Here is a 27,750-nt window from a genome sequence, read left to right as displayed (position 1 = left end):
CCTCGCATTACGAGCATAATCCGTTCCAGGAGAATGCTCGTAATCCAAAGTATTCACATATCAAAGCGAGTTTCCACATTGAAGTCAATGGAAACAAAAATAATTAGTTCCGCATTGACTTCAATGGGATGCAATACCGCATGCGGCCAGAGGCGGGGGGCGCTGGAGAACCTCGGAAATGGCCGAAAAGGCCAGAGGACACTTTGGCTGACCTCGGCAAACCTAGGAAAGACTTCCTACCCAAGATTTGCCGAGGTCAGCCGTGCTTTTCCATGCATTTCCGAACGGCTGCGATCGGCGACGTCCGGCTCTGCTCGCCTCTGGCGCCCTCCCCACCTCAGGCCAAAAGCGGTACTGCACACCGCTTAGGCCTGAATCGTGCTCGTTTTGCGAGACAACACTCTTAAACCTAGTCACGATTTTTCATAATACATTGCTCGTATTGCGAAACACTCGTTAACCGTGTTACTCACAATCCGATGTATATACACACACATATACTTATATACACACACACATAATACAGAAATTAAATCAATGAACAGCGATTATAGGGCAGTAGTCCCAAAATTATAAAAATGAAAACAGCCGACACGTTTCAAGGACTCTTCAAGGAGGAATTAAAGTCTTATTTTTTTAATTGTACCTGCAGGTAAGCCTATAATAAGGCTTACCTGCAGGTACTGTGAATATCTCCTAAACTTGCACAGTTTAGGAGATATTCAGAGTGCATGCAGCCGATGAAGGTGCGGTTTTATTTGAACTATATACAAAAAGAAATGCAACAGAAAACAAAAGAAATACAAAAAGAAATCCTGGTCAACTTGACCTGCTCGCTATAAACGTTGGTGTCCCTAACTAACAACTGGGTACAGCCTTGTGCTGCCCCAGTCCATGACTCCATGCTGTTTAAATATCTTAGCAATAGCCACACAGGCTTGGTCTCACCACACAGACATCACACTCCCCAGACTATCCACACAGATCTGGTTCCAGGTTGGAGCATCTCTCTTAGCATGCTGGGAGTTTTTGTAGAGGACCCAACGAGCCCACCTGATACATATATACAGCCTTCAAATTTTCCACTTGCCTAATGGAAAATGAGGGCTGGCAAGCAGCTGGGCTGCCTGGGAGTGGAGGGGGGCGAGCACCGCTGTCGGGTGGGTTGATCGGGAGCCATTCTCCCGGTGGAAGAGTGTATGGAGTTAGAGGAGAGCCGCAGGATCACCGAGCGGTAAAACATGCTGTAACAGCATTACATTGAAACTGTCTTTGCTCAGCTCACTCTCACACAGCCCCGCCTCCTCCTAACCCCACATCTGTAACAGACAGAACGCGGGTCCAATGCTGGGATGTATTCCGTCTATTACAGGCACGGGCCTAGGAGGAGGCGGGGCTGTGTGAGAGTGAGCAGAGCGGTTTCAATGTAAGCTGTTACAGCATGTTTTACCGCTCGGTGATCCCGCGGCTCTCCTCCAACTCCAGTCACGATCCGTCCACCCCTCTCACTTCCGCCCTGGCAAGGCAGCAATGGAGGCACTGTAAGGCTGCAATGGTGGCACTGTAAGGCTGCAATGGGTGGCACAGTGAGTGAGTAACTTGTATAGCGCAACAAATGCAAACTCAATCGCCTCAAGGCGCTTGCATCCAGCGTTGTCCTTATCCTTTAGAAGAGGTGGGTCTTTAGTTTTTTCCTAAAAGCCTGATGGTTTTCTTCCAAGCGGATGGTCGTGGGTAGAGCATTCCAAAGCCGGGGTCCTTGGACTGCAAATCTACGTTCTCCCTTAGATGTGTAGCGGGATTTAGGGATTTGGAGAAGGTTTTGGTTGGTTGACCGGAGTACGCGATTGGTGACGTAGGGTTTTATTTTATCGCTTAAGTATTGAGGAGCGTTACCCTGTGTACATTTGTGGGTGAGGCAGAGCGTCTTGAAAGTCACCCGGTCCTGTATGGGCAGCCAGGGGAGGGACCTCAAGACCGGAGAGATTGGTTCCCACGTTTTTTTACCTGTTACCAGTCTGGCTGTCGTGTTCTGGACGACGTGTAGACGTGAAATCTGGTGAGGCTGCAATGGGGGGCAAAGTGAGGCTGCAATGGGGGGGAAAGTGAGGCTGCAATGGGGGGGAAAGTGAGGCTGCAATGGGGGGGAAAGTGAGGCTGCAATGTGGGGGAAAGTGAGGCTGCAATGTGGGGCAAGGTGAGGCTGCAATTTGGGGCATGGTGAGGCTCCAATGATGGGCACAGGTCACGCTGTATTGATGGGCACAGATGAGCCTGCATTGATGGGTACTGGTGAGGCTGTGCTGAGGGGAACTGATGAAGTTGTTAATATTTATTTTTGTAACCTAATTCTGCATAAAATATTTAAGTGCCATTTCATGAGATTATTTACGATGGCGTGATTAGGGGCGGGGCAGGGTAAGGGTTGGGTGGGGCAACTGGTGGCGAGTAACCCTTGAGACCTGGCTAGTAGCTCAGGACTTACATTTTGAGCCCTGTGTGTGTGTTATATATATATATATATTATTTTTTTTATTTTTTTTTATTATTTTTTTTACACATTTATACACACACACACACACACACATAGGTCATCAGGTCTGACGCTATATTTATTTAATTAATTTTTTTATGGTAAATAAATGTAATAAAATGAGTACACAACTGGATTGAATTTTATATTTTATATCTGGAAAAAACACTGTATTTCTATTCATTATGTTTGTAATGAATACTGGATTAAACTCTGTACTTATACCTGCCTGATTTTTTTAAGTCATCCCAAGGTAATTTATCATATGATTCTGTGTCTACAAATTGGGGTTGATTTACTAAAGAATAGAGTATGATCACTTTGCAAAGCCTATGTATTCTTGCTGTTCACTTAGCTTAGTATAAGAGGAGAAGCCATTTTACATTTAGAATACCGAATCTTGTGCAAAGGACAATTGTATATTTTATTTTTTCATGTACACGATTGCACTATTGAAGTGAACAGAGTTTGAATTCATTCACACAGCTAAATGAATATTCACGTTGTACAATGCACATTCATTTTACATGAGGAAAATTCACTTTGAAAAGTAAACAGCCCAAAAGGCATTAATTGTAGTATTATGCAGGGGGTGCCTTTAAAGCCAAGTCTTAATATATTACTGTAATGCAGTCAGCCTGCAGATGCTTCTTTTTTGCTAGCAGTGACCCAACTTTCCAGGACACCCCCCTGAACACTGCTCTGCTCAACAGCTCTACTCAGGAAGCAAGAAGGGTGTTGATTGGAGCAGTTTTCTGCAGGGTGTCTCAGATCTCTGGAACACTTAAGTGTAAGCTTTTTATCCTTACTGCAGTACCTGGCTGATGAAAAAGTAAAAAAAAAAAAAAAGAGGCATATTTATTGTTGTATATGCTGCCCGATTGCATTACAAAAATAAATTAGGAGGGTTTAATTGGGCTTTAAGATTGCATATCTCCCCATCTTAATAATATGTTTCAGTATCATAGTTCCAACAACCTCATCTTCGCCACAGTCTCAATCTTGAACATGATCCAAGACTTACAGGGCAGCTGGAAAATACAGTTCCACAAATTAGAAGAGGTTTTTTTCTGCAGGAGCCCCAAATGTACACAATACTTCCTTCCTTGTGATGTTTTAAAGCAGTAGTGGCTTCCGGACAGTCCCATTCTTAAATCTACCATTAAAGCAGTAGTAAACCGTTGCTTGTTAAAATAAATAAAAATAATAATAATACCTGTAAGGCAATTCCATAATGTGCTCGTATGCATCACCTCTGAGAGAGCTGACACCATCCCCGGTCTGTCTTTCAGGTTTGCATTTGCTCCAGCTATTCGATTTGCTGGAGCCGCCATAATGTCACTCCCGATCATGCATTCGGGAGCCCTCGGTTGCGGCACAAAGATCTGAAGGCCTGGACATTCAGAGCACATGCGCCGGTGACGTCACCGACTGCATTCAGGGTGAAGATCTCCTAAACGGTGCACGTTATGAGATGTTCATTTTCAATAGTAGCTCTTTTGTACACTTTGTAACCATTAACTTTGGAAATCAAGATGGGTTGGATGCCATATGAAGAATCAGCGGTGTGCAGAAACATAAATACTACTAAAGATATAAAAATCACAAAGCGGACTTTACTACCGCTTTAGGTAAGCCTGGTAATTCTTTGGAGAGACGTTTTTGGTGCTGACCTCAGGTCCTAAGTAGATCAGAAACTGCAATTTTTGTGGCAGGGAAACAATTCACCAGGAAGAAAATTAAAATTAAATGGATGGCTAATAATGCAATAAACAACTATGTTTTTGCCTTACCTTGGTTCAACTGAGAAGGTCCTCCAATCTGGATTCCATTTACAGAGCACTGTGCTTCATTCAGTGGAATAAGGGTTACTGTACCATTGAGATTTTCAAAGATACAATGTTCACTTCCCAAATCGAGTCCATGCAGAACTGTGTTTTAAAGAGAAGGATGAATATGATTATTGCAGATGTGATGTATATAGAGAAATTTGTATACTATTAGAAAAGCAAAAATGGATATCTGGATAATTCATAGTTCCATTTTAGGAGAGAAAGCGTAAGATAGAGAGACACACAAAAGATGTGTATTCCCCCCTTCCTCTCTGCAATCCTCTGGGAAACGTCACAGGTCCCAGAAGATTGCCCAGCCATTCACAGCGTGCAGCCGGATGTCCACAGTTAGAATGCCGGTGCTGCGGAGAGGGGCAGGGTTTTGTGCACCCGCATCATTGGACCGTGGGGCAGGTGAGTGTCTGATTATTAAAAGTCAGCAGCTACACTTTTTGTAGCCGCTGACTTTCAAATGGGTGGAACTCCACTTTAAGGAGGCTAAGGGGAGTTTTACAAAGCCATATAGGTTTTTGTCACTTACACAAAATAAGATTTAAATTGTTAGCATGGAGTCTGATATTTACCCTAAAAATAATCCAAAGTCTTCTGACTATAAAGATAGTTTTAAATAATGTAGTAGAGTGGTAAAAAGTCAAAATCTGGCTTTCAGTTTCAGACATTACTTTTCTATTTCACCCCCCCCAGACTGCTGCAGAGACAGGTAGGCCAGAGCTTGTGTCATTCGTCCCCTTCTACAAAAAGGTTGCTGGAGAGCCTAAGACATGCTGATAATTACTGTTTCTGTTTTTTTAACGGATCAGGCTGGAGGTAGGAGGGTGTAAACAGACAAAAGCCCATTTACATCTGTCGCTCCATAGAGGTAAGTGGAGGGTCCGATTGGGTCCGCCTGAAAAACGAACACTATCTAAACGATCATGTGAAAGGGGCCTAAGGCTGCTCTCACACTGATGTGCTGCAGTTTACCGGCACCGCGGGTGCAGAGCAGTGTACCTATGGCTTTCCTGCGGGTTAGTTGCACTTCTATTCAATTCTGAAGGCGAGCTACACTTTCTGAAAGCGCACCAAAACTCCTGAATGCAGGAGAACCCGCAGGTAATAACAGAAGTCTATGGCTCAGAGCAGGTAACCCGCAGGTACACTGTGCTGCACCTGCAGATTAGTTTGAAAGCAGCCCAGTAACCCCTGCAGAACACATATACCCATATATACACAGCAATTTTAGTAATAAACAGACTTTTAATAACAGTATTCTATTCAGGTATTGTTGGCATTTGCTGTCCCATGCATTGGACATCACTCCGCCTGGGACAGGAGCTGGCACTATACAGGAAGCATTGGTTTATGCCGCTCTGCTTCGCAGTCACCCACTTCCTCTACCGCCGGTTCCATTCACAACACTGATGCTTTGGGATGGCGGGTCGCCAACCTGTAATCTGGGCTTGCCGATTCTCCATCCCATAGAAGGTCGCGGGCCAACGGTTGGGCACCCCTGCCTTAATGCAATCTCTGCATTAAGGTAAAAAAATGTCCCACTACCTCTCCTGCCCCCCATCCCTAAACACTTACTTGGCTCCATATGACCGCTCCAGTTGTCCCTCCAACACCTTTTCTCTCACTACCCGCTTTTACAGGAAAAACTGAGGGAAAACATAGGCTCCTGCTGTCGTCAGTCAAACTCCTGTGAGGAGGGAGCAGGGGGCTTTCCGGTGCGGTGTGTGCCGATGGATGCACGCAGCCTGGTTCATAAGCATGCATGCACAGGTGTCTCCTTAGTACCCTGCCTGCTTCAGGTGGCACTCAGAAGAGGACGAAGCTGATAGTACTGAGGGGGGACTCGCAAAAAAGGTGGAAAACAACCAACCTTTCTGTGCAATATAATTTTGGACAACAACTCAGGGGTATGTTTAGGTTGTTGCTTATATTTATGGATCTTTGAACATCACCCTATGTACCAGACCACAAATCAGTAGAGAAACATTTAGAAAACTAGCATTTTCTTCAGGAGACCTACAATGGTAGCCCCAATTCTTCCTTCTCTATGGTGTCACTTTAATCGGTACAGGCCAGCAATAAAGGCCTAGACACTAATACCTATGGTCAATTTCTATTACACACAATTAAAAGAACACCAAAGATAATCTATGTCAGACAGATCATACTTAAAGCAGACTACAGTGCCGCTGAGAGTGGGTAGGTTTTTTTATTGTAGAAGAGACATGCAATGTCTCTTCTGTAATAAAAACAAATGTACCAGCCTGTTTGCAGTGTCCCCTGGCACGTAAACTCAGCTGCGTGTGCACAAAATAAAAGAACTGGAAGTTATGGTTTCTGCTTGCATCCACTTAAAGAATCCTACAGCAAGTAGAGTTAAAAATATTGTTTGTATTAAAATACTAATATATCAAGTTTTAGTCTTACCTATGTCTTGTTCTGATGCAGCATCCTCCCTTCCGACATAGGTGCGGCCCTCCTAAATAAAAAAATAAATAAAAAAAAAGTACAGATTTTAATATTATTGCCTAATTTACATTGACTAAATTATTAGGGCTGTTTAATCATTTTTCACTGTTTTTAACAAACACTACTCAGAGAAGTCTGGAAATAAAAAATGAAATGATCATTGTAAAAATTAGCAAATATGCCAAGTCTGATAGCGTGTTTGCCAGACGTGTACATCTTAGTGGACAAACACTTTGCAAATTTGGCTGACACAAAGACCCTCACTCATTGCAGTAGGCACGAGGGATGGGAAAAGCCTGTCTTGTACTGAATTACTATCATCAGTAAAGACATCGTCTACATCTTAAACCACATTAACCTTTAGCACACTTGTATTAAATCCATGGATCAATTCCAAAAACACCAAGGTGAAGAACGATCCAAAAGGAAGGGAAAATGTACATATTGGCACCTGTTTAATTGTCCTCCATCTACTCAACACAAAGTATTGTTAACAGACGGTTTGCAAAAAAATGGCATTTAGGACGTAAAGAAGAACTCTCACAAGAAATGAAAAAAATAAAAAAAGATTAAATTCTTTAAGGGACCCTGTGTGCATTAAACTTTGTCCCTTTTTCAATCTACAGATTACAGAGGTTCCAGAACAGCACTTGTATAACTGGCCCCCTTCTCCCGACAATGCTATCTGGTAACACTGAGCAATGGGTATGGAGTTCCAACTGAGCACACGAGGGGAACGAATTCTAAATTAGGAATGATTTGAATTCAAATCGGTCCAAAAATTATCAACTGATTCAAACTGTGTGTGAAGAATAAGTCGGTTGTTAAGGAGTGGGCCGGGAAGCTGGTAATGTGAATAAAAGAATGTCGGCAATAGGAAATTCAGAAAAAAAAAAAACAGTGTGGAGTACCGCCCAAATCCATACCAGGTTCTTCGGGTCTGGTATGGATTTTAAGAGGAACCTCATGCCAATTGTTGTTGTTTTTTTTAAATGGTGTGGGGTCCTCCCCAAAATCCACACCAGACCATTATCCCAGCATGCCGAATGACAGGCCTGGAAAAAAGGGGAGGGAGGCGAGCGAGCCCTACCCGAACCATACCAGGCCACATAACTTCAACATGGGGGGTGCTTTGGGGCAGGGGGGGCTCTTAAGACTGGTTTTAAAAGGGGATATTCCCTTGGTTCATATAGATCAATTCTTACATTCTGCTTTATCTCTGGAACAGTAAGTGAAAGAAATCCCAGATGACACGCTGACAAAAGAAAAACCGACATGGGATCTCCTAAAAAATATAATATGCAGCACTGAACTCTCAATTCAATCGCAATGTCAGTCAGCGTCCGATCATACCTAGCCCTGCCCACTACTTTTTTGACTGGCCTGACTGTCATGCTAGAACCCTTCCCATTGTGAGCTGCAGTGTCTGTGAAGGAGAGTGTGTGAGACACAAATCAAGGAGGATTCAGACGATTCAAGGGAGGCAAAAAATATGGTCTATTCACCAAAAGCAAACCTCAGCATATTTGAATTTGTGTGACCTTGGTAGGGATATTAGACTGTACACTACACTGCGGCAGGAAGAAAAGTGGATTAGCAAAATATACCAAAAAAGAAAAAAAATTCAGGTCGATCAGTTTATAATTACAATCTCCCAGTACTTCCTGAGACAGCCAGCATCTTGCTATTACAATAAACTTTACAGATCACAGAGATACTCTGAAAGGAAAAGTCTAGCACGTCTCTAAATTACTTTAAATGTATACATTTCCTATGGATGTCTGCTCCAAATGAGCAATGCATTTACATATGGCACATCGACTTTAACGGAAAGCTGTCACTAAAAATACACTACTGATATTGAAATAGACAACCCTAAGCTATGTACCGTACTGCTGAAAAGTGTGTCTTATTCAGCATACATTTGTGAAATAAGGCATTTCTCATCGATTCCCCTGCAGCAATACATTGCTATTGCACAGTAAGTGCATCTCCATATTCTGGCCTTCGCTAACAAAGAGCTTCTGATCATTAAAATCTCACCTGAAGCTAAATGCGGCGGCACGTCAAGCTTCAGATAAGGATGCACATTGTTATGTATAATGCTGCCAAGAATTCTCATCTATATTAATATGTGGTGCTTCCCTTACCCTATCCCTAATACAATTTAAAGTGCAGCCATTACAGAAAGAAAATCAAATTTCCAGCATTTTCATATGGATTTTAGCATCACGTATAAGCCAAAATGTCTATTTTTATTTTTAAAGTAAATAAGCGCTTTTAGGGCCCTTTCACACTAATCGGTTTTTAATGCAATTTTGGTGTTTAAGCACTTCCATACTGGGCCAATTCTGGCATTCAAGATCTTCAGTTTTTTGCTTGAAAATTACTCAGAACTCCCAAACATTATATATATTTTTTTAGACCCTAGGGAATAAAATGGCGGTACTTTTTAAGTCACACAGTATTTGCGCAGCAATTTTTCAAATGTGTTTTTTGGAAAAAAATAACTGTTTCATGAATTAAAAAAAAAAAAAAAAAAACACAAAAGTTAGCCCAATTTTTTTGTATAATGTGAAAGATGATGTTATACCTGTAAGATACGCAACATGTCACACTTAAAAAATTGCGCACACTTCAAACTTCAGTATTTAAAAATATCCATAGGCAGCCCTTAAAAAATGTTTACAGGTTACCTGTTTAGTTACAGAGGAGGTCTTGGGACAGAATCGTTGCTCTAATGTTCACGGCAATACCTCACATGTGTGGTTTGAACGCCGTTTACCTATGTGAGCGTGACGTACATATGTGTTCACTTCTGCGTGTGAGTGGGCACAGGGGCGCTTTAAAAAAAAAATGTTGTTGTTTATTTTATGTTTTTTTTTTATCACTTTGATTCCTATTAAAAGGAATGTAAACATCCCTTGTAATAGAAATAAGCATGGCAGGGCCTCTGTACTGTGGCCGGGAAGTGGTTTAAAAGCAGAACAAAAATGCATGAAAAATATATCCCCTTAAATTATTTAGAACTATTCACACTGAGGCCCCGTACACACGGGCAAGAATCTTGTCAGGAAAAAAACATAGTTTTTCCCGTCGAGATTCTTGGCAAGACCAGTGGGATCATTAAGGGTGAGAGGCTGATTAACACAACACTGGAGAGGACCTGGAGATAACTGGGCAATACACCCCTGGAGACGCTTACACCCATACTACATGCACTGTTTAGTGGCACTAAGGTCAGAGTTTTGGGAGACTGGGAACGGATGTCACTGTGATACACACACCTGCATCAAGTCAAGAACTCTAGGGAAGAATTGGATATCATCCCTTCAATATTTTATTTCTCATAGGAGGACATTCCTATTTAGGACATTTTCACTTTTTTTGGCACCATTAGTGACCACTTATCACTTTATTATATATCACCTAGTGTTTTTTGTGTCAATATTACACTTTATTTTTGTGGATATACACCATTTAGCAGTTTTTGCAGACTATTGTCCTGAGCGCTTATCACCATTTTATTGCATTCTAAGAATCTCTTGTCGCCCGAGTGTACACACCGACCTTTCAAAAGAACCACGATTCTCTTGAAAGGCATGAACGCAGTGATGTCATCGCGTACGACGAGCATGCACTCGTCACATTCAATGCCGTCGCCGCCATTTTGCTTCACCCTACCTATGCGGTGGAAGCTACCACGCATGCGTCAAAGTCATTTCGAGCATGCGCAGGTTTCCACGGCGACAGGTAAGTATACACACACTCGGGTTTCTCGACGGGAAACCGGCCGACAAGAATCTCAATGAGAAAATAGAAAGCAGGTTCTCCATTTTTCTCGTCGAGATTCTGGCCAGATTTCCAGACGAGAAACTTGAAAGCCTCGTACACACGATCGGTTAACTCGGCAAGAAAGCTCTGTCAGCAGTTTCCTTGCTGGTTCTTGCAGAGAAAACCGAGCGTGTGTACGAGGCTTAAGGCGCTGCTGGTGCAGTGTGTTCTTAAAAGTCCTGCATGCTGCATTTTTGGTATACCGTATGTTTAAAAAGGGCAGCATAAATGCACCTCCCCATTGAAATAAAATGGAAAACACATCAAAAATGTTTTTGTACAATCTCCATGTTACACAGGAGCAGGATTGGATTCAGGCAACCAGAAAACACATCAAAAATGCATTTGTCAAAGATAATTATGCTGAAAGCTCATAAAGGTCCAAATATGAAATTAATAGCGTGGAATCCCCACACCAACTTCTGTGAAATAGATGTAGATGCACACTCTTTACCACTGTGAGGGGGTAAGCCTGCTTACCAAAGACTATTGACCCTCAAATTATAGAGAGAGTTCAACAACAGCGTAGTTAAATTCAGGGGAAAAATGAGACGGACAAAATCCAGCTATATTCCTCACGTCAGCCACTGTAATATGCAGGTCTTCTGGTCTCCTTACAGGAAGAACTGCGCTTCCAGCAATATGAGCAAGACATTGATAATACCTGTGCCTCCTCAGGTGACGTCAAAATATGACGACACATGTAAGGCGGGACTGGGAAGCATTATGTAAGCATGTGAGTGTCTTTCCCCAAAATAAACAGCATTTTAGCTTCTTAGACTTGGATTCAGAATTCAAGGTATGTTAATATACAAGCAAGCATGTTTACATATCTAAGGATTAAGAGCACTAAATGGAACTCGTGATCACTTTAAAGACTAATTTAGGCTGGGCTAACCTTTTACATACATTCTTGAAAGGCTGGGTGTAAATTCTGCTGTTCATTCTAATACCCTGCATTTCAAGACAGAAAATATTCTCAGAATTCCTTAAGGAAATATTTGCATCTTTGCACTCACAGCAGACGAAGCCTCCACATTGACATTTATTGGGCATGGCATGTAGATTAAAGTTGGATCAGCTGGTGTGCAATTCTTAAAGATTAAAAAAGCGACAGCATAGTGAGGAGGAAAGACATAAGTTTTACCTTCAAGTGATACAATATAATGCCGGTGCTTAGAAGATCGTCATCAATGCCAATGAGATGAGGCAGCTCAGAATCCAACACGACACCAATCCCCTCTTTCCGGAGAGCCAGCGTTTGCTCCTGCATGGAGATGAGACATCAGGTTACTGTTTTGTGAGGTGACAGTGACCGCACTGAAAATTACATTTAGAGCAAAGTGGCGGGTAGGCATTTATTTGGTTATAAAAATAACATTTGTCTACATGACAAATGGAACTGCGGATGCTAAATTGTGTAAATGGATGTTTGTTTATGCTTTAATAACAAAAGCAGGCCTCGCTCATAATGTTGCAGCAGCGTATCCATTTGACAAGGGCTCGGAAACTAAAAAAACATCAGTGGCGGGGCAATCTGATCACCGTTGTCAGCTTGACAGACATATCTGCCCTTGTCCTGTCATGGTCTGTATAAAGGCATTAAGGGAATACAGGAGGATAACCCTTAAAGAAAAACGTTATTGGCGTATTTCCAGTAAGTACACTTTCAGATTTATTATTTACCTAAAAGTAATTTTTGACAAGGCTTTCTGTACTATATTTCAATCGCTGTATTTTATATACACATCTGTAAACACTTCCTTAAGTGGTTATTTGTAGGTTAGTACACGTCACTGGTAGTGCTGGCTCTATAAAGTATAATCAGGGGAAGTTGATTACAAGTCACAAGGAGAAGTCATTTGTACTAAATACATCCTCCTCAGTTTTTTCAAAGAAAAAGGAGGGGTATAACAAACAAGAATATATAGTTAGTAACACAACATGAAGTGTACCCCTGTGGCTAACAGAAACCAGTGTTCAAAAAAAAAAAAATACTCAAAATACCTAAACTGAATAAATCACCAGGACATGGAAGTCCCTAAAGAACTTAAATTAAAACAACAAAAAGCAGCACTAAAAAACACAATCTCAAATGACAAGTGTGCGTTAGTATAACAAAACAGGTGCAATTCAAATGATAGAGTCAAAATATCCAATAGCAGGTGCGCATTGATGGAACAAAATGTGCAATTAAGATAGTTAAGTCCCAATGCCACAGTCCGTTGTGAGTAAAATTTGTCCGAAATGGGTTCAGTTTCACAAATATGAAGGAAAGCTGTCAACAACACCTCCACAAGTGAGAACTGCCCCCTCTAGATTAGATTCTGATCAGATCTTGCTAGTTCATAAGCATACACGGTAGATCTGTAAATTGGACGATCTCTCCATGGATCAGACTGAGTGTGAACCACATGCTAATGGACTTGTCCCAAAGGAAAGAACTCCATAGCATAATCTCGTTTATGATGTTATTATAATCCTTGTACAAACGATCAGTCCAAACTGATGAAAACGGGCTGAAGTCTGATGGACTGATGTGCCTACACACCATCAGTTCAAAATCCGATCGAGTCCAATGCGGTGACGTAAAACACAACGACTTGCTAAAAAAAACGAAGTTCAATGCTTCCAAGCATGCGTCCACTTGATTCTGAGCATGGGCGGGTTTTGAACCGATGCTTTTGCGTACTAACCATCGGTTTTGACCGATCGGTCATCAGTCCGATTTTAAAGCAAGTTTTAAAACTTTGGTCTGAAGGACAAAAGTCTGATGGGCCATTGGACAAACCAATACTGTGTGGGCCCCATTGGTTTGTTTTCCATGGGTGAAAAATATAGAACATGTTTTTAAATTTTCCTATGGATAAAAAAACTATAGAAAAAAACGATCGTCTGTGTGGAAGTCCATCGATCAAAAATCCACACATGCTCAGAATCAAGTCGACGCATGCTCGGAAGCATTTTTCTCAGCACGTCGTAGTGTTTTACGTCACCGCGTTTGGACACGGTCGGATTTTTGACCGATGGTGTGTAGGCAAGACTGATGAAAGTCAGCTTTATCGGATATCTGACGAAAAAATCCATCGGATTCGATTCCATCAGATATCCGATTGTGTGTATAGGGCTTTAGTGTGTGCACAAGACTTGAGACTGGGGTCCGAAGCAGGACAACAATCCTAAACATACAGCCAGAGCTACAATGGCATGGCTTAGATCAAAGACTATTTATGTGTTAGAATGGCCCAGTCAAAGTCCAGACCTTAAGAATTGAGAATCTGTGGCAAGACTTGAAAATTGCTGTTCATAGATGCTCTCCATCCAATCCGACAGAGCTTGAGCTATTTTACAAAGAAGAATGGGCAAACATTTCACTCTCTAGATGTGCAAAGCTTGCAGCTGTAACTGCAGTGAAAGGTGGTTCTACCAAGTATTGACTCAGGGGGGCTGAATACAAATGCATGCCACACTTTTCAGATATTTATTTGTAAAAAAAAAAAAAAAAAAAAAAAACTTAAAAAGCATTTATCATGTTCCTTCCACTTCACAATTATGTGACACTTTGTGTTGGTCTATCACAAAAAAATAAATTGAATACATTTATGGTTTTGGTTGTAACATGACAAAATGTGGAAAATTTCAAGGGGTATGAATACTTTTTCAAGGCACTGTACATGACAGCTTACCAGAACACACGCTGCCCACTCTGAGTACTGGTATACCTCCGAATGCCAGCTCAAGGCCTCTTAATATTTTTTTTAAGAATTTGTCACTGCCATAGCCATAGGTTCCCTAAGTGGTGGAAGTAAGAACTATCTGAATTTTCCGCACATTTTGGTAATGCTTGCCTGAATTAGGCGCAGGTAGTCCTCAAGAAAACCACCACCAGAAAATTGTCATTAAGCTGGTAATGAATTCCTCCGTTTATGCCAAACTTGGGATGACATAGGTAGTGCCAACTTCCACTCTTCTGCCTGAGTTTGCTTGGCAGCTTTTAGAAAAGTTAGAGGCTTAACCACTTAAGGACCAAGCCTGTTTTTCAGACTCTGTGTTTACAAGTTAAAAACAAGTTTGCTGTAACTGATTATAAAGCGTTAGTCCAATTTTTTGTATGTGAAAGATCTTACGCCGCGAGAATCGTAAGAGAATTGTGAGAAAATCGTGATCTTTATTCTAAGCAAAAATAAATAAATGTGATTCTCATTTTAGCCTGAATCGTGTGCCTCTAGTATGAATGAATTCAATATGTTTTGAACATGAAGATCCCAGCTTATATAAACTTAAAAACTGATTGTAAAAAATACTGGGTTTTGGCCAGAAAAATAACTTTTGTAAATGACAGCAACAGCAGGCTAAACACACTGAAGTCTAAACACTTCTGCCATATTATTTTACTGAGCCTTCTTTAAAGATTGAGGAGGCATCAAACATTACTAATTCTGTTTGTTCAAGTAAAAAAGGGCTTACACCAATATCAACTACGGAGTCTTTTATCACAGCAATATTCTCCAAGCAGACAGTCAGGGATACTAGAGCATGACATAAGACGAAGGCTCCACTGAGTACACAGCAAGGCCGAAGAAGAGCTAATAGATGCTTTGTAAATGACCTAGTTACATTTCAATGGTCTGGGCATTATTTTATTTGATAGCCTTAATACATTATTAATAAAAAGTCCTATTCGTTTTTACTATCATCTTAGTGCTCTGAAGCTTATCCCTCCATTGTACTTAACAGTAAATTGATTTTCTTACGCACAGGGGCATATCCAGTAAATATGGGCTGTGAACAGCTTTTATAGTTATAAATTATTACTATCATCCTTTATTTAAAAAGCGGCAACATATTAAGCAATGTGTCATTTACAATGATTCAAGAGTCAAAGAAACAGATGTATGTTTCTTTGCTATAGACATTTACAAAACTTTTATATTAAAGCTAAACTCCAGGCAGATACCAAATTCAAGTGGAAAAACGTAGTCACTAAATATCATATTTTTGGTATTGACCCTTTGCAATACCCTGTAGAGTAGAGTCCAGAAGAGGGTGGGGTAGCATCAGGAGCCAATCAGCTGTGCTCCCTGGAAACATACTAAAATGTAACATGCAGACAGGAGGACAGAGTGGAAGGAGTTCAATCACAGTACAAGGAAGGGAAAGTGACCCTAGTTATATTTCATTAATGCTAGAGATAATTTTGCCATTTGCAATGGTGCCCCAATGATCTTACACATTTAAAACAAATGCACCTGACCTTAAGCCCAAAATAGAAATCTGGTGCTTTTTGTTCTGTGGATGCGATGGAAACCACGTCAACATGTACGTGAAAATGTGCGCATAGGTTTGAATGGGGCCTCGATGTGCAGTATTACCAAGAAGAAAATAGAATCTCCCCTTCACTTGAAAAGCACACAAACCTTAATGAGGGGGAAAAAAAAAATCAGGTGAGTTTTTTGGTCCCTTGACACTCTTATGCCGCATACACACCATCACTTTATGTGATGAAAAAAAACGTAATTTTCTGTGAAGTAAAAAACAACGTTTTTGAAACTTCAATTTTCAAAGACGAAGTTGCCTACACACCATTGTTTTTTCAAAATGCTCTAGCAAAGCGAGGTTATGTTCACAACATTTTTTTATTGAAGCTCGCTTCATAACTAGCTTCTGGGCATGCGCGGGTGTAAAAACGTCGTTTTAAATGTCGTTTTTTGCTACACACGGTCAATTTCTGTGAAGTAAAAAACAACGTTTTGAAAAACGACACATAAAATTGAAGTATGCTTCAATTTTTTTTTGTCGTTTTTCACAAGACATAAAACAACGTTTTCCCCCACACACGGTCATTTAAAGTGACGTTTTTAAAAACGTCGTTTTTTTTCATCACATAAAGTGATGGTGTGTACGCGGCATTAGACAAGGACTCTTACACAATAGAGAATATGCCTTAAAGCCCAAAGCCAAATCATTGTTGTTTTCCTTTTAGACAGAGCGTGGACAACATTTCAAAAATTGTCAACTGTTACTACGGTCTAAATCCCATTTAAGTAGAGGTTTCCTTATGAACAAAAAGTGAGAACATCTCTCCACTTTCTGTCCATTTAATAAGTGGTGGGCAGTATAGAAAGGAAAGGAAAGGGAAGGTCCCCAAGCCCCCCCCCCCCATAATGGACAGAGGAAGCAAACTTTTTTTTCGAAGTAATGAAAGATACTTTCAAGTAGTGCGTGTTATCCATTCAGTCATGTCCACCTTTCAGTGATTCTATTGACCTGTTTCCACATTTTCAGATGTTGTACTGCTTCTTTTAGTGGTTCGTGCTCTCCCTGGTGTTGACTTGCATGGTGTCTAACCATGGTCGTCTTTGGCTGACTAGCTTTCTTTTTCCACTGACCAAGCTGAACAAAATTACCTTTTCCAGTGAGTTTGACGACATGATATATCCAAAAAAGGTGAGCCTGAGTTTTGTAATTTTGCCATATATCTGTTTTTTTGCACAACAGAATTTGTGGTGTATGAAATGCTCAGGAACAATCTATAGCACCATAGGTACCTGTGGGGAACACAATAATGCAGTCTAGTCCACATTCGGTTGCCAGACTAACATTCTTGCTTTTCCAGATTTTTGAAAAAGCAGTTGGGTAGTTTAACCCTGTTCAGATTCTATTTTCTGTTTGCCCATGAGGTAGAGTTACGTTCACTTCCTGTCCAGATGACAGGTGTCATATAGACTAGGTGAAAATGTTCCCCTATTGGAATGAAGAGCTATTTAAAATCTAACGGAGAAAATCTTCCCTATAGGATTTCTGGAGGATTCAAAATCTAACAAAAAAACCTCCTAAACAGAGATGTAGACATCATTGAAAACCAGACAGAAGTTCTCTCGCCCGCTCTATCAAAAGCTAAGAAAAAAAAGTTTTGGCTGGTTTTAGGTTTTTAAGTGAACCACATAGCGGCCCCACCCACTGTACATACTTACCTTCCCTTTGTAGCCTCTATTTGGTCTCTGGTAGTTAAAAGAGAAAGTCCTTTTTAATTTCAGCTCGTTGACTTGGAGCTTACAAATGTATTGTTCCTGTCCATAAGTGACCACACTGGATACCTGAGTAGATAATCACGAACCACCGCTGCTTTCACATGGAAGGAAGGTTTGTGAGCCCCCTGTTTACTATGTATTACCTGGGGACTACTTCTGGTGGCGGCATGAGGGACAAAGAGAAGGGAGCGCATATCGGTATAAATATGTGCCCATGTATCGGGTAGATAACAGCTGTGTTATACTGGATGTATATACCCAATACCATTTATTCCATCCTAGATATAATACAAGACAATGGAACAGCAAAAAACATTTGTTACTGTTAAATTGAATTCTGTTTTTTACGAAGCAGAAAGTCAATCTTTTTTGTGCATATTATTGTCGACGTGCTCTTTGTATTGTATAACAAAGAATTTAGGCTCACAAATAATGTCCCCGTCTTCCAGACTGTTTTTGTGTAATGCAACTTTGCAGAATAAGAATGTACAAGCTCCAACTGGGAAAATAAAATGATAGTGGGAATTGAGAAACACCTGAAAGCTGTCTATTAATCACTGCTTGGCCTGTCACACTGAGCTCCTCAATAGCCCCTCTGGATCGATTACTTCCTCTATATCTGTGCTCCGCTAAGCAATGAAATTTGTCATTTCAAAGCAAAAGAAACTCATATATCCAGACACTGCTCTGTTCACTGGTAAAGTATCCCATTGCAGATTATGATGATTCAGAGGTTATAGAAATATTTTTTTTACTTCCAAATTTTACTGTGAACACATGTCACTACCCCCCAAAAAAAAAAAGAGAGAGAGACGAGATTGTTGGTAATGCTGACGCGGCAGCAGCATGATATTGAATAGTTAACACCTCCATGATTCACCCTGCCAAGCACAGGAGATATTGCATTATCCACATGATTGGGCATGATAGATTTTTCAGAGAAGCATTGTCACATCAGGTTTTAAAAGCTTTCTCAATGTCTTCAGAAGAAAAGAAACTAAAACTAATCACAGTTTTCCTCCTGGATAAGAGATCAATACACCATGCATCGGACAGGCATTTCTATGTATTTGTGTAATCTGTCATTTTAGAAAAGTGGATAAAGTTGAGATTATCTGAATAAATTCAGATTAATCAGCTTTCAACAAATAATGTAAAAAGTACTACATGTTTAATATGATTATGGACTAATTTCCATTTAGCAGATCTGTTGTTTTCTTACTGTAGGATTCACAGGAAAGCTGTGCTTTAATAAAAACACCCAAAAATCATAGTTTAGAACCTTAAAGTGGATGTAAACCTCCCCAGTGAAGTGAATTGCCTCAGATGATGAAACAAATCTCCCTACGTAAGTTTTACATGTATATCTGCTGACCTCAGCTTGCTATATTATTTAGAATTCTAACATTGGGTTAGAAATTTTACTTCCTCCTTCCTCAGCAGTAGGAGTGGATTCTTGGCATAAACTGTGTGACAGCCGATTGGAGGAAAGGCACACCCCCCCACTCCACATTGGTTGAGGAAGTAAGGAATGTGCAGAGCTGTGCTGTGACAAGACAAGCTCTCTGCTAATCTATTTATAGCAACCTCCCAATACACAAATTTCAGGCTGGTTTTATCTTGGTTAACGGAGAAATTTCAGAAGTTATCATGCTTATATCAGAGCAAATGAACAGCAGAAAGACATTGGACTTAGTGCTTTGGAGATAGAGACCGTATTTATCGGCGTATACCGCACACTTTTTTGCCCTGAAAATCAGGGCAAAATCGTGGGTGCGCGGTATACGCCGATACCCGATTTCCCGCGCCGAGTTTTGAATACTGCGCCGACATATACCGAGCGCAGTACACTCAGGTATAGTCGGGCAGTCTCGGCTCCTTCCGTGCTCACGTCCTGGATGTACAGGACGTCAGCGCGAGAGTTGCCGAGCATTGCCGACAATACACGAGTGTACTGCGCTCTGTATATGTCGGCGCAGTATTTAAACTATGTGCCCAAGTCAAATTTCATGAATCAGGTTTACATCCACTTTAAAGGCAAATAGAAAATGTGTAAAGTGCAGTGACTATTTGCAATCATAAATCATTATTTAGGCTGCTCTAACAGCAGAGTAAAGTTTTCAATCCAACATATAGATATTCATCTTTGTGGCTGTAACAAAGGAATATGCCTTTTCTGCCTACCCTATCAGTCCAGTCCCATAAGCAAGAATAACATTCACGTGAACCCTGTGATGTCACCAAGTGACAAACAAATTCCGCTTTGTGATCTTGGTGGCTTTATGGTCAGGGACCAGGGCTCTGTGATCTTGGTGGCTTTATGGCCAGAAATTTAGACTCTGGTCTGTCAATTGTCATATAATCATATGCCCGATATTTATCTGATATTTTGCCACAAGCCCTGGACTTTAAACTGCCCAACAATCATCTTCTAAAACATTACTTGCTAGATGGGCTTTTGCCTGCATATCATCTATTACCAACATGGAAAGCCTGAAAGTTTGGACCTGGGAGCACCATGCTGCCCATCTCCCTGCCCCCTTGCACATGTGAGCCTGGTGAAATTTAGACACTTTTTAAAGCGGAACTTAACCCAAAAGGTTTACCCAAGTTCCACTTGTTTGCATCCTAAGCCCCCCACTGATATATTTGGCACTTTTGGGGGATGAGCGGGTACCTAATTATGACAGGCACACACTGCCACTTCTGGTTAGATCGCCACAGTGATCCTCTCCCCCTGCCCCCCCCCCCCCTTCTGGGATACACCACAGGTTCCAGAAGATTGCTGGACCATTCACAAAGCGCAGAGTGGCTCACGCATGCACAATAGGAAACCAGATGTGAAGCCGGAAGCCTTTACTGCTGGTTTTCCTTGCCTAAGATGCCAACGTCTGCACCCAAAGCCAATGGAAGAATCAGCTCAGGTGGGGACATCACTGGATATTTAAAGTCAGAAGTTACAGCATTTATTACACACAGTAATTATTGCTAGCGCTATAGGCGCTGGCAATAATCGCATGAGAAATCCAACAAGCTGGTTGTACCCAAGTTGATTGATCGATCAACATAGATACATTCAGCCTGCCCATATATAGTTTGAAATTTCATCCCTGTTGAACCGACCGAAATTTAAACATGATGACATCTGAAATCCACAAAAAAGTCCCTCATAAAAACAATCAAAAGGTAGATTTTATCAAACCAGTATTGGAAGCTTGATGGACAACAGAGCCAGTTTTGCTTTCACATTTGCATATAAGAGATGTATAATCCAAAAGATAAGGTGGCATTCATAGGGCTTAAAAGGTGAATACCTTTCAAAGTACCTTATTATCTTTTGAATTTTATGCATCTTATGCTTCGCTGAGCACCCAGGCCCATTTCTTCTGTTGGATATGTGTGCAGTGGCAACCAAAGTGTGTATATATATATATATATATATATATATATATATATATATATATATATATATATATATATATATAAAAATAAAAAAGATATGACATATACCAATATCACTGGACATTTTACGTTAATTAACAGTATTACTTGAGTAACACTTTAACACTTGACATTGAAAAACATACTGAGATAACAGAGATCTCATTTGAAAACTCCCTTTACAGAGCAACAAAGTACTGGCAGCTCTGAAATTAGATGCTGCGGCCCATACAATTGTCAATCAGTGAGCACACTTGAAACAGATCAGAAAGGGAGATTAGAAAATTGCAGATTTTCTTCTCACGGCTCAGTGACAAGAAGCAGGTGGTAGAACAGGAGACAACCCAGGCATCAGTAACTCCCTGAAATGAATGTCAATTAAAAAGCTGCAGAGCAGTATCCAAATATCACAAACTGGGTCATCTAAACCTTACCAACCTGTTATTTTACAAAGCGTGCCTGGCCTCTTGAAAAGCAGGAAGAGGAGTATGATTTAAGAAAAAAAAAAGTATGGTATTCCTCAATGAAAACCACTAAACCCTACAGGAGAATGTTATGTGACTGAACCCATGTCATCTCCGTATTGTACGGCATACCAATCAGAATTTTTAGGACAGGCAGCCGCAAGCCCAGGAAAGGACAAAGTCATGTTGTAAAACTGTTATAGCTCTACAAGTCTGTTAAAACAGAAAATTCATGTCTAAAGCACCTGAACACTCTGTCCTGCTTTAGAGCATTTTTTTTTTAACACCGCAGGATTCTTTCAGGGAAAGTATTCAAAAAGAGCCATATTAGGATCTATCTTTATCCAAAACCGTTGGCTATACCAGTGTTTCTCAACCCTTTTTCCGTCAAGGCACCCTTTAAAATTAAAGACAGACAATCTCAAGGCACCCTTTAAATTATTGACCGTCTCAAGGCACCCCATTCTAAAATGTAAAAAAAAAAAAAAATTTTTAATAGATTTACATCAGGGGCCCTCAAACTATGGCCCTCCAGTTGTTCAGGAACTACAATTCCCATCATGCCTAGTCATGTCTGTGAATGCGAGGCCCCGTACACACGTCCGAGGAACTCGACGTGACAAACACATCGAGTTCCTCGTCGAGTTCAGTGTGGAAGCCGCCGAGGATCTCGGCGGGCCGACTTTCCTCATTGAACAACGAGGAAATACATGTTCTCTTTTCGGCCCGGCGAGTTCCTCGTCGGCTTCCTCGCTGAAAAGTGTACACACGACCGAGTTTCTCGGCAGAATCCAGCTCCGACAGAGTTTCTGTCTGAATTCTGCCGAGAAACTCGGTCGTGTGTATGGGGCCTCAGAGTTTTACAATGCCTCATGGGATGTGTAGTTCCGCAACAGCTAGAGGGCTGTAGTTTGAAGATCCCTGGTTTACATAATGCAGCAACATCCACACATAGGACATCCAACGTTGGAGGCAATTTATTCTTCTGAAGCAAATACACTTTTTCACACTGGTACAGACTAGTATTCCAATGTTTCTCTTCTACCTCAATTTATCTCCATCAGTCTGGAAATGTGACCCCAGTGCTGAGGGAGAGGAGCAGAGGAGGGTCAAACAAGGATGCTGTGGAGGCAACAGACATCCTCTTTATCAACTGATGACATCATTGGTTGTTAGGATGCCAGTGTCAAGTCGTTATGGTGCATAATGCCTTGTACACACGAGCGGAATTTCCAATGGAAAAAGTCAGACGAGAGCTTTTCATCGGATATTGCGTCCGTGTGTATGCCCCATCGGAAAAGGTAATGAATTGAAAATGCCAACTGCAGGCCAGGCCAACATCACTCCCTTTAATTGAAAAGTAGTTTTCAATATTTTTAAATCTGCCATTTTCATGAACATAATACCTTGAAATGTTGCCATTTCATTAACATCGAACTTGGAGATCCAACGATGAAGTCCTTGTTCAGGTACCTGCTATAGAATGAAAACACTATGGAGTTGATTTACTATAACTGGAAAGTGCAAAACCTGGTGCAGCTGTGCATAGAAACCAATCAGCTTCCAGGTTTTTTTTTTTTTTTGTCAAAGCCTAATTGAACAAGCGGATTGGTGCACAACTACACCAGATTTTGCACTCTCCAGTTTTAGTAATTCAACCCAATTGTGCTCCAGTGTTGTGACCCTGTTACCTACGATAAATTAAGGTTCCCCGCTCAGGCTATCAAAGTCCAATGGGTTGGATACCACTGACTAGTGAGGGTGCAGACTAAAGAGAGATCAGTCAAGACCCAAAGCACACTGCACAAATAGAAGAGATGGCCCTATGGCTGCATCCCACACGCGACAAGAGTGGTTAGCAGGTAAAAGCAGCCTAAGCTCAATTCATCCAGGCAACGTCTCCAACATGTTTGCCTCCACCCTCCGGGGGTTAATCATGGAGAACCCTGGGGCGGCCGAAACATGTTGGGGACGTGACCTGGATGAGTCAAGCTGAGGCTGCTTTTACCTGCTAACCACTTGGCTGGGCAAGGTGTGCGGCAGCCGCCCTATCTCTTGCTATTTCTGCCGCGTGCTGTGACCCTGACGCATTGGGCATCCAATGGAGATGAAAAAGTTTCAATACATAGACATGGTCCACAGATCTCACTATCAGTAAACCATCACTGGACTGCATGTAGACAGAAGTGACTGCAGAAGTTTCAAAAAAGGATGTTAAAAAAAAAAGTATATATTTAATTTTACAAATGGCAGTTGCTTATGACACAAATGTTATGAAGTTGGGGTTTACATCTTGGTTTAACAGTGGCAGTTTTTAGCATGAAAAAAGGGTTAAGCGCATTTCCTCTTAAGGAAAAATACAGAGGAATGGTGTTCTTTTAACATCCTGATTGCAGCTGTATCATTTTGCAAAACGCCACAAAATCTAATTGTCTGGTTGAACTTCCTCATCACATCACCTCCTAAATCAAGCTTTTTATAAAATTACTAGCTTCATGAATGCACAGGGATAAAACGTTTATCAAACCTCTATTCTGAGGACAGAAAAAAAAAAAAATGTAACGTGTAGTTTTCCTTTAACCACTTGCTTACTGGGCACATATACCCCCTTCCTGCCCAGGCGAAATTTCAGCTTTCAGCACTGCGTCGCTTTAAATTAAAATTGCGCAATTGTGCGACGTGCCTCCCGAACAAAATTGACGTCCTTTTTTTTCCCCACAAATAGAGATTTCTTTTGGTGGTATTTGATCACCTCTGCGGTTTTTATTTTTTGCGCTTTAAACAAAAAAAGAGCGACAATTTTGAAAAAAAAAAAAAAACAATATTTTTTACTTTTTGCTATAATAAATATCCCATTTTTTTAAAAAAAATAACAATTTTTTTTCTCAGTTTAGGCCGATACGTATTCTACAGATTTTTGGTAAAAAAAAAAAAAAATCGCAATAAGCGTATAGTGATTGGTTTGCGCAAAAGTTATAGTGGCTACAAAATAGAGGATAGAATTCTGACATATTTTTTTTTTTTTTTTACTAGTAATACAGCGATCTGCAAATTTTGTCAGGACTGCGATATTATGGCGGACACATCAGACACTTTTGACAAATTTTTGGGATCATTCACATTAATACAGCGAACAGCGCTATAAAAACGCACTAATTACTGTATAAATGTGACTGGCAGTGAAGGGGTTAACACTAGGGGGCGAGGAAGGGGTTAAATGTGGATCCTGGGAGTGATTCTTACTGTGGGGGGAGGGGACTGACTGGGGGAGGTGACCGATGCTGTGTCCCCATGCACAAGGGACACAGCATCAGTCTCCTCTCCCTGACAGGACGTGGATCTGTGTTTACACACAGAGATCCACGTCCCTGCTCAAAAACTGCCGATCGCAGGTACCTGGGGGACATAGCGGGCCGCCAGGCACGTGCATCGGCATCGTGCTGACGCGCCACCCAGTGGCCGGAGGACCCGAGGCCGTAAAAAGACGGCCTCCCGGATTTATAGACCCACCTGGAGGCCCTCTTTTTATTATGGCCCGGGTCTGAAGTAGTTAAAGGGACTGCTAAAGATGGGTACATCTCCACTTCTTGGTATAAAAATACCTTGTTAAAATATTTATAAATTCAAGTACAACAAACAGATGCAAAAGAAAACTTTAATGATTAAACATTTACATCTGCTTAGCGTTTTAAATATATAACATGAATAGTAACACATTTCGAATGAGTTCTGACATCAGATCCCTATTTTGTACGTCAAAATCTATCCCACAGTGTATTAGGCTTTGCTAATTTCGCTAATGACAGCTTGAACCTGCCATGGCAATAAAAAGGTGAGCGCAACACAACATGATGGCTTACTGATTAGTACTGATGCCATGCAGTGTGGTCGTTTGATTCCTATTGTTTTTTTTTATTATTATTTTTTGCTTGGAGTTGGCTAGTTCTCCTTCTGTTTAGGTGACTTTCCTTCCTATTTCCTTCTACAGTCTAAACAGGGGTTTTGAAAAAATAATTGTTGACTTAATGAATCGCGATTCAGCCGTGAACGATTCTGCATCGATGCAGATAACGGCTAAATTGCGATTCAATAAATGACGTCAACCCGGCTGCCCCGCCTCTCCTGGGACAACCCTTCCGGCATACGCTAAAGTTAAAAATTACTGCCAGCCCCTTCTCATAGATCCTTCCTACATTATTTCACTGTCATTTTAAACAAAAGCATGTAAATACCGTATTAGCTCTGTTCTTTCCCGCCGCTCTCCTCCTCCTCTGAGTGTAGCTTTAGATTGGAGGAGGACAGCGGTCACATGCAAACAAAAAAAGTGTAGCGCATAAAATAAGACGTTCACCCAAATGAATGGGTGAATGAATGAATGAATAGTGTATCAAACAAATAGTGATGACAATATATCAACCAAAAAACATAAACATAATCTATTGTGATATATAAACACTGTGAAATCCTAACTAAAAATTAATGAAGAAAAGTCCAATGTGATGAACATTTATTATAATAATCCCAATGCCTCGGAATGAAGGGCAATAAAGAAGTCTACCAACGATCATTGGAAGGAAGGCTTACCAAAGATACTGTACCCTAGTGGACATATGCCCAAAGGGTCAGAAAAGCAGAATATAAACCGCTCTCAGGACTGGATCGTCAGCTGCAATTCTTACGGAGAGGTCTCGCACGTCAAGCAGAGAGGAAACCCAGTGATCAAATCAGGTAAATGGTTGCTTCCAGGGGTACCCAATGTGGGCCAAAGGTTTAAACCAATATGTAGAGATGTAGAAGGAGAAAGGCACATAGCGTAATACTGAAAGGTACCAATGTTTAATGTAGGTAAAAACACTTACATTCTAAAAAGGTGATCAGTGCTTTCAAATGTACAAAGTGGCAGCGGTGGCCTACCATTATAGATCAGAGGAGAACAATCACGTAACTGTTCATAAAAGATCAGAAGAGAGAGGTCATGTGACCGGCCAGAAAGAACGAAGCTAATAAGGTAATTACAGGCTTCAGTTTACAATGACAGTGACACAATGTAGGAAGGATCTATGAGAAGGGACGGGCAGTGATTTTTAACTTTAGAGTACGCTGGCACGACTGTCCCAGGAGACTGTGGGTCTCCGGGGAGTGCAGGGGGGCTGTGCAGAGTAAAAGGGGGCTGTGCAGCATAAATGGGGACTGTGCAGAGTAAAGGGGGACTGTGCAGAGTAATGGGGGGCTGTGCAATGTAAAAGGGGATGTATAAAGTGCGTGGGGGGCCGCATAATGTAAAGGGGGGTCGCGTAATGTAAAGGGAGCCGCGTAATGTAAAGGGGGCTGCGCAATCTAAATGGGGGCTGCACAATGTGAAGGGGAGCTGTGGAATGTGCAGAAGGGCTGTGGAATATGGCGAGGTGTTATGCAATGTGCAGAGGGGTTGTGAAATGTACAGGGGGCTGTGGAATGTACAGGGGTCTATTTAATATGCAGGGAGGGCTGTAAAAAGTGCAGAGGGGCTGTGTAATGTAAAGTGGCTGCATAATTTTGCAACAGTTTGATATGCATGGGGGCTTTGGAATGTGAAGGGGGCTGTATAATGTGCAGGGTGAATTGTGGAATGTGAAGGGGGCTGTGGAATGTGCAGGGGGCTGCAAAATGTCAAGGGGGGCTGTGGAATGTAAAGGTGGAATGTGCGGGGGGGGGGGCTGTGCCATTTAGTATTTACTGTTCTAAATAAATACTGTTGCATGCTGTGTTCAGACTTTCCTACATGCAGGGAGTGTTTTTTTTTTGTTATTTAAGAGTAGATAAAATAAAATAAAACATTGAATTCTTCTGACTCCTTGAATTTTTGATGAAAACCATGATCTGAGTAAGTTTATGCCACAAAATTTTGTCAGAGGAGTTATGTCAAGTGCAATTAAGGAGTACAAATCAGAAAGCTGGGAAAGAACTACCTAAAAGCAGAATACATACAGTATATTGATAGAGGGAATAACAAAATCAGAAATTAGCAAAACAATAAAATAGATTGAGAAATAAATTCAAGTGGCTCTATCAATCAAATTGTGTACAATCAGTCCGCAGCACTGATCAGTGTATTCTAATGGTGGGAAAGTCTCCTTGTGGGTGGCAGGAAGTCA

General features: G+C 41.2%; 1 protein-coding gene across 2 annotated transcripts in view; it reads right to left on the bottom strand.

Annotated features, from left to right (window-relative positions):
- Positions 1 to 27,750, bottom strand: part of KIF16B (kinesin family member 16B) — a 452,854-nt gene that overhangs the window by 255,025 nt on the left and 170,079 nt on the right. For both annotated transcript variants that reach the window (XM_040351273.1, XM_040351274.1), the window contains exons 13-15: positions 11,828 to 11,947; positions 6,805 to 6,856; positions 4,327 to 4,464 (exon numbers count right to left, since the gene is read on the bottom strand). In XM_040351273.1, the coding sequence (XP_040207207.1) occupies positions 4,327 to 4,464; positions 6,805 to 6,856; positions 11,828 to 11,947 (310 nt within the window). The remainder of the gene's footprint in view (positions 1 to 4,326; positions 4,465 to 6,804; positions 6,857 to 11,827; positions 11,948 to 27,750) is intronic.

This window comes from Rana temporaria, chromosome 4 (assembly GCF_905171775.1).
Source record: "Rana temporaria chromosome 4, aRanTem1.1, whole genome shotgun sequence".
In the NCBI taxonomy this organism is placed as follows: domain Eukaryota; kingdom Metazoa; phylum Chordata; class Amphibia; order Anura; family Ranidae; genus Rana; species Rana temporaria.
The sequence above is the reverse complement of the archived record's forward strand: the minus strand, read 5'-3'. Positions and strand labels throughout refer to the sequence as shown.